Consider the following 12,921-nt stretch of genomic DNA (forward strand, 5'->3'; position numbering starts at 1 on the left):
TATTCTGAGTGGAATGCAGGAGGAGTGATGGTAGTGGTAAGATGTAACATTGGAGAGGTAGGTAGAGGGCAGATTAATAAAGGTCTGTGTGTCATGCCTACTAAAGATGAGGAGCAATCAGAACAGTGGGTTAGGGCATGAACTAGAAGGAAGAGATTTAGGTAGGGAGGCCGGTTAGTGGCCCAGGTGATAGATGATGTGAACCTTAGAATGGCAATGGGAATGGAGAGGATAGGATGAGTTTTAGAAATATTTAGCATAGATAGTCAGAATTTGCTGAACTACTGCATGTGGGATGAGTGCAAAGATGATTCTTAGGTTTCTGTTTAACCCTACCTCAGTCAAACCTGCTCATCCTCCTGAATGGCAGTGCCATGAGCTGAAATGGAGAGAATTCAGGAAAGGAGCAAGTTTGTTGCGAATGGTGATGGTGGAGGAGAAGGAGCCAGAGCTCAGTTTTGGACAGAATTTAAGAGATGAGAGAAGATAGACACAGGGAAATTCTGGAAGAATATTTTTCTCTTCTGCTTTGTGTCCTCAGCAAAATTGTAAACTTAAGAGCAAGGATTATGTTTCTGTTTATTCTCTATCATCCACTGGGCTGGCATAATCTTGAACTTTCTCAGGAAGAGTAAAGAGCTCATCAGGTACTTGTTTCATGGACAGGAGTAGGGATGGTGTGCCGGGTCCGACCCGCAGATCCTGGCCAAACGACGGATGAAAGAATACACCCAGACACAGGTATCCAGTGAAAAAGCGGGCTAGGGGAACCAGGCTGCTCACAGACCCTGAGGAGGGTGTTGTAGCAACCGTGGCCCTGACAAGTTGGTGCTGTGGGTATTTATTCAGTACAGATTTAATGACAAAGGCTTTGAGTCAACACACTTGTGGGTAATTAACATGGTCCCTCGCCCCCCTTCCCCGAGAGAGCAGTCCTGCTGGTGGATGATTAAAGGCCAGTTTCTGAGGCCTAAGTAAACTACTTATCTAGATCAGTTTCTTTACATCCCCTTACATCTCCCAGATAAGAGAATCTGGCTGCCTTCAGCCAAATCCTTTTCTGAAACTTTTGTAAAAACCTCCCTACCTTCCATGAAGGTTTGCATCTTTTTACAATTTTTCCCACCACCCTGACCGATCTCCTACAATGGTGAGAGAAAACACTTGGACATTTGAAATCTTGCATGATTGAGCTGCTATATACTCAGCTGACAGTGACAGGAATAGGCAGATTTTGATCTAAGGTCACTTGTATTTGTTGCTTTTGGCTGATTTCTAGTTTTATGTATATTTTAGATTGTCTTGAAAGATACACAAAATCCTAGATTGCCTCCAGGAGAGGAGCTAGGTAGCTGAGGGTCAAAAATGGGAGGGAAACTTTTCACTATTTGCCTTTCTATAGCTATTGAATTTGTACCATTAAAATGTATTATCTAGTCTGAAATTATCTTAAAAATGTTTTCTGGAGTCAGTAGTTATTTTCCTACTTTAAATTGATTTTATGTATTTTTGTATTTTAAGGATTTGCTTGTTATATTTTTCCAGTCCTTTAATTTCGCTCTTAAATATGTAAAAAAATCTTTAATATTTTAAATTAAAAAACAGAGGATAACATATCCATTGTGGTAGGCTGAAAAAGCTCCCCACCCCAGAGAGATCAGGTCCTAATCCCTGGAACCTATATATGTTCCTTATTTGGAAAAAGAGTCCTTGCAGGTATGAATAAATTAAGGTTCTTGAGATGGGGAGTTATCAGGTGGCTCCTAAATGCAATCACCTGTATCCTTATAAGAGTGATTTAGAGGGAGATTTGACATACACAGAAGAGAAGGCAATGTGAGGATGGAGCAGAGACAGTACTGAAGATGCTGGCCTTGAAGATTGGATGGTGAGACTGCAAACTAAGGAATGCTGGTAGCCATTAAAAGTTGGAAGGCAAGAAATGGATTCTTCCCTAGATCCACTGGAGGAAGCATGGCCTTCCTGCTACCTTGATTTTGGCTTAGTGATACTCAGATTTCTGGCTTTAGAACTGTGAAACAGTATATTTATTATTTATTTATTTTTTTTTTTTTTTGAGACAGAGTCTTGCTCTGTCACCAGGCTGGAGTGCAGTGGTGGATCTTGGCTCACTGCAATCTCCGCCTCCCGGGTTCAGTTTATTCTCATTTATGTTTTAAGTACTTTGTTATGGCAGCCTCAGGAAACAATACACTTATATACATGCTTACTCTCTTTATTGCATTTTCTTACATCAGCACACAGAGTGACAGTCACTGTCCTAAATTTGGTATGATTCCTTTCTGCTCAGTATTGTTTGTATATTTTGAAAATGAAGTTTATTCATACCAATATATGTAGATGTATTTCATGTATTTTAACTCCATGGAATTTGATTGTGTAAATTTATGACAACATATTAGTTCTAAGGCCGGGAACGGTGGCTCATGCCTGTAATCCCAGCACTTTGGGAGGCTGGGGCGAGGGGATCACTTGAGGTCAGGAGTTCAAGACCAGCCTGGCCAACATAGTGAAACCCCGTCTCTACTAAAAAATACAAAAATTAGCCGGGTGTGGTGGCAGGCGCCTGTAATCCCAGCTACTCCAGAGGCTGAGGCAGGAGAATCGCTTGAACCCAGGAGGCAGAGGTTGCAGTGAGCCGAGATCACCTACTGCACTCTAGCCTGGGCGACAGAGCGGGACTCAATCTCAAAAAAAAAAAAAAAAAAAAAAAAAAAATCTATACACACACACACACACACACACGCGCACACACACACACATATATTCTATTGATGGACTTCTAGATTGTTTCCTTGTGTAATACAACAATGCAATGAACATTCTAATACCTGTATGCTTGTGTATTTGTGAGAGAGTTTCTTTAGGCTATGTACAAGGGAAATTTTTGGATCTTAGGATATGACTTCTTTGTATAAAAATACTGCCAAATTGGTTTCTAAAGGGATTGAACTGCTTTGTACATTCACCAGCAATATATGAAAGTTGCTTGTCTTTACATCTTCTCTAGCACTTGTTATTAACTGAATTTTTGACTTTTGCCAGTCTTAGAGGAATAAAATGAATATCAGGCTTTTTCCTGATTACCAGTGAGATTGAACATCTTTATCTTCTCCAGTTATGTGACTTGTCATTTCACTATTGTGTATATTATCATAAAGATTTTGTCAAGTTTAATTTCTTCTTGAAATACAACACCTATGAAATGCCAAGTACTTTATTTTAAAGTTTTATTATGAAAATTTTTAAATTTTTAGAAAAGTAGAATAGCAGTGGTTAGTGCATTTGAGTTGCTATCACAAAATACTACAAGCTGAGTAATTTATACACAATAGACATTTATTTTCTACAGTTATGGAGGCCAGGAAGTCTGTGATTAAGGCGCTGACAGATATAGTGTCTGGTGAGGGCACTGCTTTTTCGTTCATAGATGGTGCCTTCTTGCTGTCCTCACATGGTTGAAGGGGCAAAAGAGCTACCTTGGGCCTATTTTGTAAGGGCATTAATTCCATTCCTAAGGGACCTAATCACCTCTCAAAAGGCCCCGCCTCCTGATACTGTCACTTTGAGGATTAGGATTTCAACATACGAATTTGGGGACATGCACCAACATTCATACCATAGCAGATAGTACAGTGAAAACCTGTGTAATCAAATGTTGATAGCACTTTGCTATCATTTGATATACATTTTTCAGCTCAGTCATTTTGAAGTAGATTATAAATATAACACATTTTGCAACATTTCATATTGCATCTCTAAAATATATGGAAATTCTGTATAACAAAAATACCTTCATATCATTGAATATCTAGTCCATATTTAAATTTTCCCAAGTGTTCCCAGTATGTTTTTTATAACTTTTTATAACTTAGGATTCAGCAAGGTTTGTGTTTGGCTGTTACTTGATTTTATTTAAAAATCTGCTGTTTGGGGTCGGGCGCGGTGGCTCACGCCTATAATTCCAGCACTTTGGGAGGCCGAGGCGGGTGGATCATGAGGTCAGGAGATCGAGATCATCCTGGCCAACATGGTGAAACCCCATCTCTACTAAAAATACAAAAATTAGCTGGGCGTGGTGGCGTGCACCTATAATCCCAGCTACTCGGGAGGCTGAGGCAGGAGAATAGCTTTAACCAGGGAGTCAGAAGTTGCAGTGAGCCTAGATTGCGCCACTGCACTCCAGGCTGGCGACAGAGCAAGACTCCATCTCAAAAAATAAAAAAATAAAAAAATAAATAAATATCCCCTGCTTTCTACTTATAGCATTGTAAGAATAAAGACTTGTTTGTAAAGTAGGGCATTTGTTTTGTAGAATGTTCCTTATTCTGGATTTGTCTATGTCTTGTGGTTAGTTTTTTTTTCCCCCCCCCCCAACTTTTAAGTTTATGTGCAGGATGTGCCGGTTTGTTACATAGGTAAACATGTGCCATGGTGGTTTGCCGTGCACATCATCCCATCACCTAGGTATTAAGCCCAGTATCCATTAGCTGTTCTTCTGATGCTGTTCCTCCCCCACCATCCCCCCAAGCTGCCCTCTCCCCGCAACCGATCACCACCCCCGGCTGACAGGCTCCAGTGTGTGTTGTTGCCCTCCATGTGCCCACGTGTTCTCATCATTCAGCTCCCACTTATAAGCGAGAACATGCAGTGTTTGGTTTTCTGATCCTGCATTAGTTTGCTGAGGATAATGACTTTTAGCTCCTTCCATGTCCCTACAAAGGACATGATCTTGTTCCTTTTGTGGTTAGCTTTTTTCTCTACCCCCTGTGTTTTCTATGAAATGGAAGTTGGATCTAAGTTTGATAAGATCCAGGTTAAACAATTTTAGCAAGAATGCCTCACAGGTTACCTGTGTACTTCATAGTGTATCACATCAGGAGGCATATAATGTCTGTCTTGTAATTAATGATGCTAATAACTTTGACCACCTGGTTGAGGTAGTGACACACCAGATCTTTACATTATGTTTTTCCTTTTTATGCTAGTAACTAGCCTGAGGGGTGATATTTTAGCACCATGTGAATGTCCAGTTCTTCAGTAATCCTTCACTTAGACACGTTAACATTTATAGGTGTCCCTTTCCTGAATCAGCTATTCTATGAGGGTTTTTAGAGTGGTGATTTTTCTAATTCTCTGTTTTCTTTTTCATTTTTAGCTGGCAGTCTTCTATAAAGATCTGTCCCTTATTAGCTGGGGCTATTTGGTTACCTTGACCTATAGTTTCTATTGAAAATGCAGGATAAGTGCTTAATGCTTTTTATTTAATCGCTAATATTTAGAATAAAGAATTGGTATAATAATATCCGGTGGTATCAACTGCATTATCTCTCCACCCGTGCCTCTCAGAAGCACCATTTTGGACTCATGGATTTTTATATATTTAGTGTGTTATAGTCCTAAACATTATTCTGTTTGATACTGAAAAACTTATACATTTGGTCAGTGGGAGCTATTTCAAGCCAGTTCCTATCTGCTTTCAGCATAACTTTACTAATCTTTGAATACTTCCTTGTTTTCTAGCATATATCCTGGTATGATTTGTGAATTCCTAGCCTGAGATCTGAAATCAGCCATTTCTCCAAGATGCAGTGGTTTCTTTTAGCGGGAATGCTATTTAGAAACCAAAATTTGAGTGCGCATGATGCTTCTTAGTACTCGAGTGTCCCTGCTTCTAAGCCTTTTTATGCAACAGAACTAGGAAACATGTTCTTTAAAAAATCATGAAGGTGTTTATAGACTAAGTTGCTTTGAACCAACCCTTTGCCAAAAATAACTAAAAGAGCTAAACAAAAAGTGTAACTATATGAAATCACTGAAAGCTACCAGGGCACTGAGAAATTGCAAAATCAAGATCTCAGCAAAGAGGGAAGCTCAGTTACATGAACCCAATCATTTGGGACTACCTTCCCCCTAAAGAGATCCTCTAATTCCTAATGCAGTGGCTGACAAATAGAATTTGAGTAGAGTTTTTGACAAACCCTGTGGTTGGGGAATATAAAAATTAGAGTTCATGGCCGGGCATGGTGGCTCACACCTGTAATCCCAGCACTTTGGGAGGCCGAGGTGGGCAGATCCCCTGAGGTCAGTTGTTTGAGACCAGCCTGGCCAACATGGTGAAACCCCGTGCCTACTAAGAATACAAAAAGTAGCTGGGCATGGTGGCAGGCATCTATAGTCCCAGCTACTCGGGAGGCTGAGGCAGGAGAATTGATTGAACCTGGGAGGCAGAGGTTGCAGTGAGCTGAGCTGGGTGACAGAGAGAGACTCCATCTCAAAAAAAAAAAAAAAAAAAAAAAAAATTGGAGTTCATAAGCAGATATTCAGGGCTTTTGGTTGGGACTCTGAAAGAATACCCCTTAGCAATAATAGTGACCTGGAGGTAGACTGGCTTTCACAAAGACTGAAGACCAGTTTCAAATAATCTCTATCCCCTGATAGGATTAATTAAGATTAGTTAAGAACCAATTGCCAGGACACTTAAGCTATATGTTTGCCAGAAGCAAATGTAATTCCTCTTTGGAAGACGACAATATCATTCAGAAACTTACATTATCCTGCAGATTTTCATATGTAGTCATTTCTCAGTATCTGAGGAGGATTGGTTCCAGGGTCCCTCCGCCCATACCAAAATCCATGGATGCTCAAGTACTTGATTTAAAAAGAAAAAGGTAATTGCATGTAACCTATGTACATCCTCCTGTGTACTTTAATCTCTAGATTACTTATAATACCTAATACAATGTAAATGCTCTGTAAATAGTTGTTACACTGTATTTAGGGAATAATGATGGGAAAAGTCTACATGTTTCATACAGATGCAGCCAACCATTCTTTTTTTTAATATTTTTGAGCTGTAGTTGGTTGAATCCACACATGTAGAACCCATGGACATAGAGGGCTGACTGTACAATATTGAGAATTCCATTCTTAAAAAATAAGTAAATGCCTTTTATTTATTACCATTTATATGATTACAAATATTATCTCCCAGTTTGTAACATTTTACTTTCTTAATGGAGTCATGATGAATAAAAATTCTTAATTTCAATATAGATAAAAATAACAAGCCTTTTCCTTTTAGTGGTTATTGCCTTTGTGTCTTAAGAACCCCTTCTCTAACCTGAAATCATAAATGTATTCTCCTATACTGTCTTCTTAAAGCACCACAGTTTTGCATTCCATATGTCTTCAGTCCACCTAGAATGAATTTCAGTGAAGGATGGAAGAGGAATTCAATCATTTTGTTTTCTATTTGTCTTAAGCTGTCTCTCAGCATTATTCGTGGAAAATAACCTCTTAATGGTGTTAGTTTCCTTTGCCTAGTTTGGCATATAATAGACCTCTGTGAATGAATTTGAATAAAGGATAATATTTTGGTGGTGTGAAACTCTATAGGTTCCTTGTGGTTTTCAAATATATTGTCTAATTTACTAGTTGATTTTTTATTCTGTACACCTTATGTTCTGTTTTACTTAATTATAAGGGCCTCTCATTTACTACTGAAATCCTATTGGCACTAAATAAATATTTGTCGAATTTTCTTTACATCTGTTTTAAATTTCCTTTTATTGTAGTGGTCTTTACAGTTATGAGACTTGCTTGATAAATTTTCTTGAGCTCTTTGTCTTAGACTGTGTTTCTTAACTCTAACAGAACATCATAGTCACCTGAAGAGATTTTAAATGCTACCTGTCATTTGGGCTCTACCCCTGGTCCAGTTAAATTAGTATTTTTAAAGTTTCCCAGTTGACTTTTGTGTAGTTCAGGTTGAGAAGTACTGGTCAGAGACATGACTGGATACTTTTGGTTCTTCAGATTTCTCTTAGGTAAGTTTTTCTTCTTTGCAAAGCCCCTTTTGATTTTATAAGTTTAGAAGGAATTTCTCTTTTTGACAGATTTTATGAAACTTTTACTCTTTGACATTTAAAAACATACATAGAAAGTTTCTGAAGATAGTTACATAAGTGTTATTTATGGTTGAAATTTTTTGTTCCATCACATCTTGTATTCCGTGCAATCAAATTCAACAGATATTTATTATCCTTTGTGCCAGGCATTACGCAAGGGCTTGGTGAATAAGAGAAGGTCTTTGACTTTCTGGAGCTTATAGTCGATACTTGTAAGTAATCATAAGTATAATGAGCTCTACAAAAGAGGTGGGGGTATAGGGTTCTGTGCAGTTGTACTGCCTGGAGGGTTGAACCTATTCTGTGAGTCAGGGAATGTCTCCCTGAAGTAACATTTAAGCTGAGACTTTAAGAACAAGTTCAGAAAACACATTCTTTAGATAAACTGGACTTTTTCAAAATTAAAAACTTTTGTGTTTCAAAGGACATTATCGAGAAAGAAGACTTTCTTGAATGGGAGAAAATATTTGCAAATCCTGTATCAGTAAAGGGTCTACTACTATCAGAAGGTATAAAGAACTCATAGAACCCAACAAACAGACAACTCAATTGAAAAATGGGCAGAAGATATGAATAAACAATTCTCCAGAGGAGATATACAAATGACCAACAAGCACATGAAAAGATGTCCAACTTCGGCCGGGCGCAGTGGCTCACACCTTTAATCCCAGCACTTTGGGAGGCTGAGGCAGGTGGATTACCTGAGGTCAGGAGTTCTAGACAAGCCTGGCCAACGTGGTGAAATCCTGTCTCTACTGAAAATGCAAAAATTAGCCAGGTGTGGTGGTGAGCGCCTGTAATCCCAGCTACTTGGGAGGCTGAGGCAGGAGAATCACTTAAAAGCTGGAGGCGGAGGTTGCAGTGAGCTGAGATTGTGCCACTGTACTCCAGCCTGGCCAACAAGAGCGAAACTCCGTCTCAAAAAAAAAAAAAAAAGTCCAACTTCACTGGGCGTTAAGAAAATGTAAATCAAAACAGTGAGATACCACTTCACACTCAGCAGACAGCTATCATAAAAAAATTAGAAAATAACAGGTATTGGTGAGATGTGGTAGAAATGGTAACCAAAAGTGTAAACAACCCAGACGTCCATTAACAGTTGAATGGATAAACAAGTTGTGTTATATACATATAAAGGAATAATATCCAGCCATAAAAATGACTGAAGTACTGATACATGCTACAACATGGAGGCACCTTGAAAACATGTTAAATAAAAGAAACCAGAAACGAAAAGTTAACACATTGTGTGATTCCTTTCATATTCAGAATAAGCAATCCCATAGAGACAGGAAGCAAATTAGTGGTTGCCAGGAAACTGGGGAGGGGGAGATAGGAAGAGATTATTTAAAGGGTATAGGGAGGTGGTGGTTGTATGACATTGTAAATGCACTAAATGCCAGTGAATTGTACACTTTAAAATGGTTAATTATATAAATTTCACTTCCAAAAACAGTACATAAACCTGATTAGATTTTTAAAACTTGTATGACCATACAGTTTTAAGTACTTAAGTATTTCTTCTGAGTGGGGTTGGTCAACCTAAATAACAAGCAGAGAGAGGTTCCCTAGAAGAAAATGATGGTTATTTGGCAAAAGCATTGCAGTGGGAATATACTTGCCGTGGTAAACTATGTATATATTCAAGGACGTAAAGGAAGACAAAGATTTTTAAAGGGAAAAGGAGGATTATGTAATTGTTTTAAAATGATTATGATTGGCTACAGAGGTCAATAACAAGAGTGATGCCAGTCCAAGGTTGGACAGGCAGTTGCTGGGCAGATGTCCTTGCGGAAGTATTTTTTATGTAAGATTGCAGTGCCTTTGAGCAAGCAAGGCTGTGGTTTTTGCAGAGTCTTTTGTGATAGGTTTTGTTTAGGTATACAAGTGTGAGAACCCTCTTAGCCTTTCCAGCTCTATATAGCAGATTTGTTAATACACTAGTGACTTCATTTTGATTCTGACAGCTTTCACAAATTATTACAATTGTTGTTGCATAATAAATATTTTACAGATTTTGTTCAATATTAAACATTAAAATTGAAATTTGTTGAAAATATATCTTCTAATGGTATGGACTTTTAAAAAATGCCATTTAGTATGTATGTCCATGGATGACTGCTACATGAATGAATGCTACATGAATGAATGCTACAAGGGTTCAGCATAAATTCTGTTCCTGTTTTATGATTTATTAGACTCAAGTGCTGAGAAACCTTGTTGATGTAATAAAATGGTAATGGAAGGAGTTTAGTTATAGCAGTGTCACTCAGTTTTTTGAGCTTCTGAGTCATGTACTAAAAAGCACATAGTAATTTAGCATAAAATTGACTTTTAATGATTAATTGACTCATAACTCAGGTTTTCCTTCAGTGTTTTTGAAACGTGAAGAATTGGAAAACAGTTCACTTGCATAACAGTTTGGTAACCGTTAGAGTAATTTACTACTTTCTCAACACCTCCACCAGCATTTCCAGTCCACCTTGTTTAGGGCTTCAGAAATTTTTGCCTGTCAGGGAACTACCATGGTAATAAGAGACATACGTTAGGGGAATGTTTTTCTTTTGTAAAATGGAAAAGCATTATTTTTAAAGGGAAAAAGGGAAAGATGAGTTCTCATGACACAGGCAGAGTAGTTTTTGAAATGCTCACCTGTGAAAGATGAAAATTTTCTGATGCTCTTAAATCTAACTGTGCACTTGGACCTCTTCAAATCTTTATGTACCTAGACAGTACCATATTCTTTCCGAGATTTTATGTAAAGTGCTGCTTACAGCCTGCCCTCAGCTACGAATCTTTGAATAACTTAAAACTCCTGTGCACTGTGAATGAAAAGAGGTGAAATTAAAAAAAAGTAAAATTTGACCGTAAAGCTCTGTCTTTGAAAATGGCTTTTTAAATTTTGTGTCTGTAATAAATGTGGAGTTAACACAAAATTCTAAATTAGATTGAGTTAGGAGTTTCGGCTTTTCTCCTCATTCCTTTTCTAAAAATTTTCCCAGGTCAATGAGTGGTCATTGAAGATAAGAAAGGAAATGAGAGTTGTTGACAGGCAAATAAGGGGTAAGTTATCATTTTTTGTCTTCTATTTTTCAGCCTCTTGGTATATTTTGCTTCAGTTCATAAAAATAAACTGCATTTATATATCATAAGACATAGTTTATTCCTATATCAGTTATTTATAGCTGTCTGACTGATTTTGCTTTTTAATTCTGTAATTAGTATAAAAAAAGATAATGAGCTAGAAGAAACTTTATATTTTGGAAGAGCAAAAGAAACCTCTTGCTACTTATAAAGAAATGCCTTTTATGGAATTCAAATTAAATAAATTGTACATAGTAAGAAATACAATTCCATTGTCACTGCTCTGTTTATCTTAGCATTACTGTAAATTGAGGACAGTATGTTTATAAATAAAGTTGTTTTTTTTGTTTAGTACCATTTAAGGTGATTTGCAAAGGGATGGTAATATTTAAAACTCTTAAGGTTTTTAACACTTTCATGATTGGAGAAGAGTTAATATCATAAAGGTATCCCAGTATCACTTTCTTTAAAAAGAATTGAAGAGGGAAATTCCACTCCCAGCCATGAAGGAGTAATTGCTTTTCAACTTGCATTCTCATCGTAAATAAAAATTTGGACAAAGCAAGAAAGAAAAAAACTGGACAAAAATCTGTGAAACAGCTGTTTTCAAACATTGGACAGCTGGCAGTACAGGGTTGTGATCACTGAGAGAATAGAAACAAAGACAGAGAGCCTTAATATGACCCTATCATTCTGCTTGGAGATACTTTCTGGATTATAGCCCATGGAAGGCCATTCCAAGCAGAGCATAGTGGTTTCACTGGGTTGAGAATAGAGATAAGGGTTCAGGGAGTGGCTGGAATTTGTGGGGCGGAGTATCAGAGAGAAGGGAGATACTCAGAGAAAGAACTTCAAATGTCTCCATAGGATCCATTGGAGTCTTTGGCTGAATACTAAGTTGTGCATGCTTAGAGTGAAATTTCAAGAGACTGGGCAGAGAACAATTACTAGGAACAGAACAACTACCAGGAAGCTGTAAGATGAATAATTCCTAGAGCTAATAAAGGATTGAGAAGTGGTTGAGCTCTGATCAGACACAGAAAACAGACTTTGTGGAACCTCTGGGATGTTCAGTAGAGACCTCAGAAGAGTCACACTTTAATAATAAGGATCAGGTAGGTGACTCAGAAGTCACACCTTAATAATAAGGATCAGGTAGCCTAGAAAAAAGGCTACCACAAGCCCATACCAACCAACTAACAAGACTTAAAAGACTTGAAGGCTGATTTGCAGGTAATTTGACTGCCTGCCAAAGTAAAGATTAACACTCTTTAAGGGAAGACTACAAAATTCAGACACCCAACAATGAAACATATACAGTGGCCAGCATCCAATGAGATACTATTATGAAGAAGCAGGAAAATGTGACCCCAAAACAGGAGAAAAGCCAGGTAATAGAAATAGATTTAAAAAAAAACCCAAAACCCCCACAAAAAAACAGATGATTGAATTTGCAGTCAAGGATTTTTAAGCAGCTATTATAAATATGTTGAGATTAAAGGATAACTTAAACATAATGAGGAGATAAATACAAAATACAGAAAAGAACAAAATGGAATTTCTAGAGTTGAAAGATCTGAAATGAAGTGAAATTAAATGAAGAATCACTGAATGGGTTTAACAGCAAATTAGACACTACAGAAAACAAGATCAGTGAAATTGAAGATATACAAAATCCAAAATGTTCAAATGAACATTTCCTTTGCGTATCCTGTCAGCAACCCAAATATTTCAGATTTTGGATTTCGGATTTTCTGATTAGGGATACACAACTGGTATGATGCAGAACATTCCAAAATCTAAAGTCTGAAAGACATTTGGTCCCAAGCATTTTGGATAAGAGATATTCAACCTGTAATACAAATTATCCGAACTGTAGTACAGACAGAAAAAAGAAAAACAACAC

At 37.6% G+C, this 12,921-nt stretch overlaps 1 protein-coding gene across 3 annotated transcripts in view; it reads left to right on the top strand.

Annotated features, from left to right (window-relative positions):
• The window catches only part of CHMP3 (charged multivesicular body protein 3), a 123,486-nt gene that overhangs the window by 74,727 nt on the left and 35,838 nt on the right, over positions 1 to 12,921 (top strand). For 2 of the 3 annotated variants that reach the window (XM_024241911.3, NM_001132181.1), the window contains 1 exon segment: positions 10,934 to 10,994. The exons of the other annotated variant lie outside the window; for it this stretch is intronic. In XM_024241911.3, coding sequence (XP_024097679.1) covers positions 10,934 to 10,994 — 61 coding nt within the window. 3 annotated transcript variants of the gene reach the window in all.

Source organism: Pongo abelii, chromosome 12 (genome assembly GCF_028885655.2).
Source record: "Pongo abelii isolate AG06213 chromosome 12, NHGRI_mPonAbe1-v2.0_pri, whole genome shotgun sequence".
NCBI classification, from domain to species: Eukaryota; Metazoa; Chordata; class Mammalia; order Primates; family Hominidae; genus Pongo; species Pongo abelii.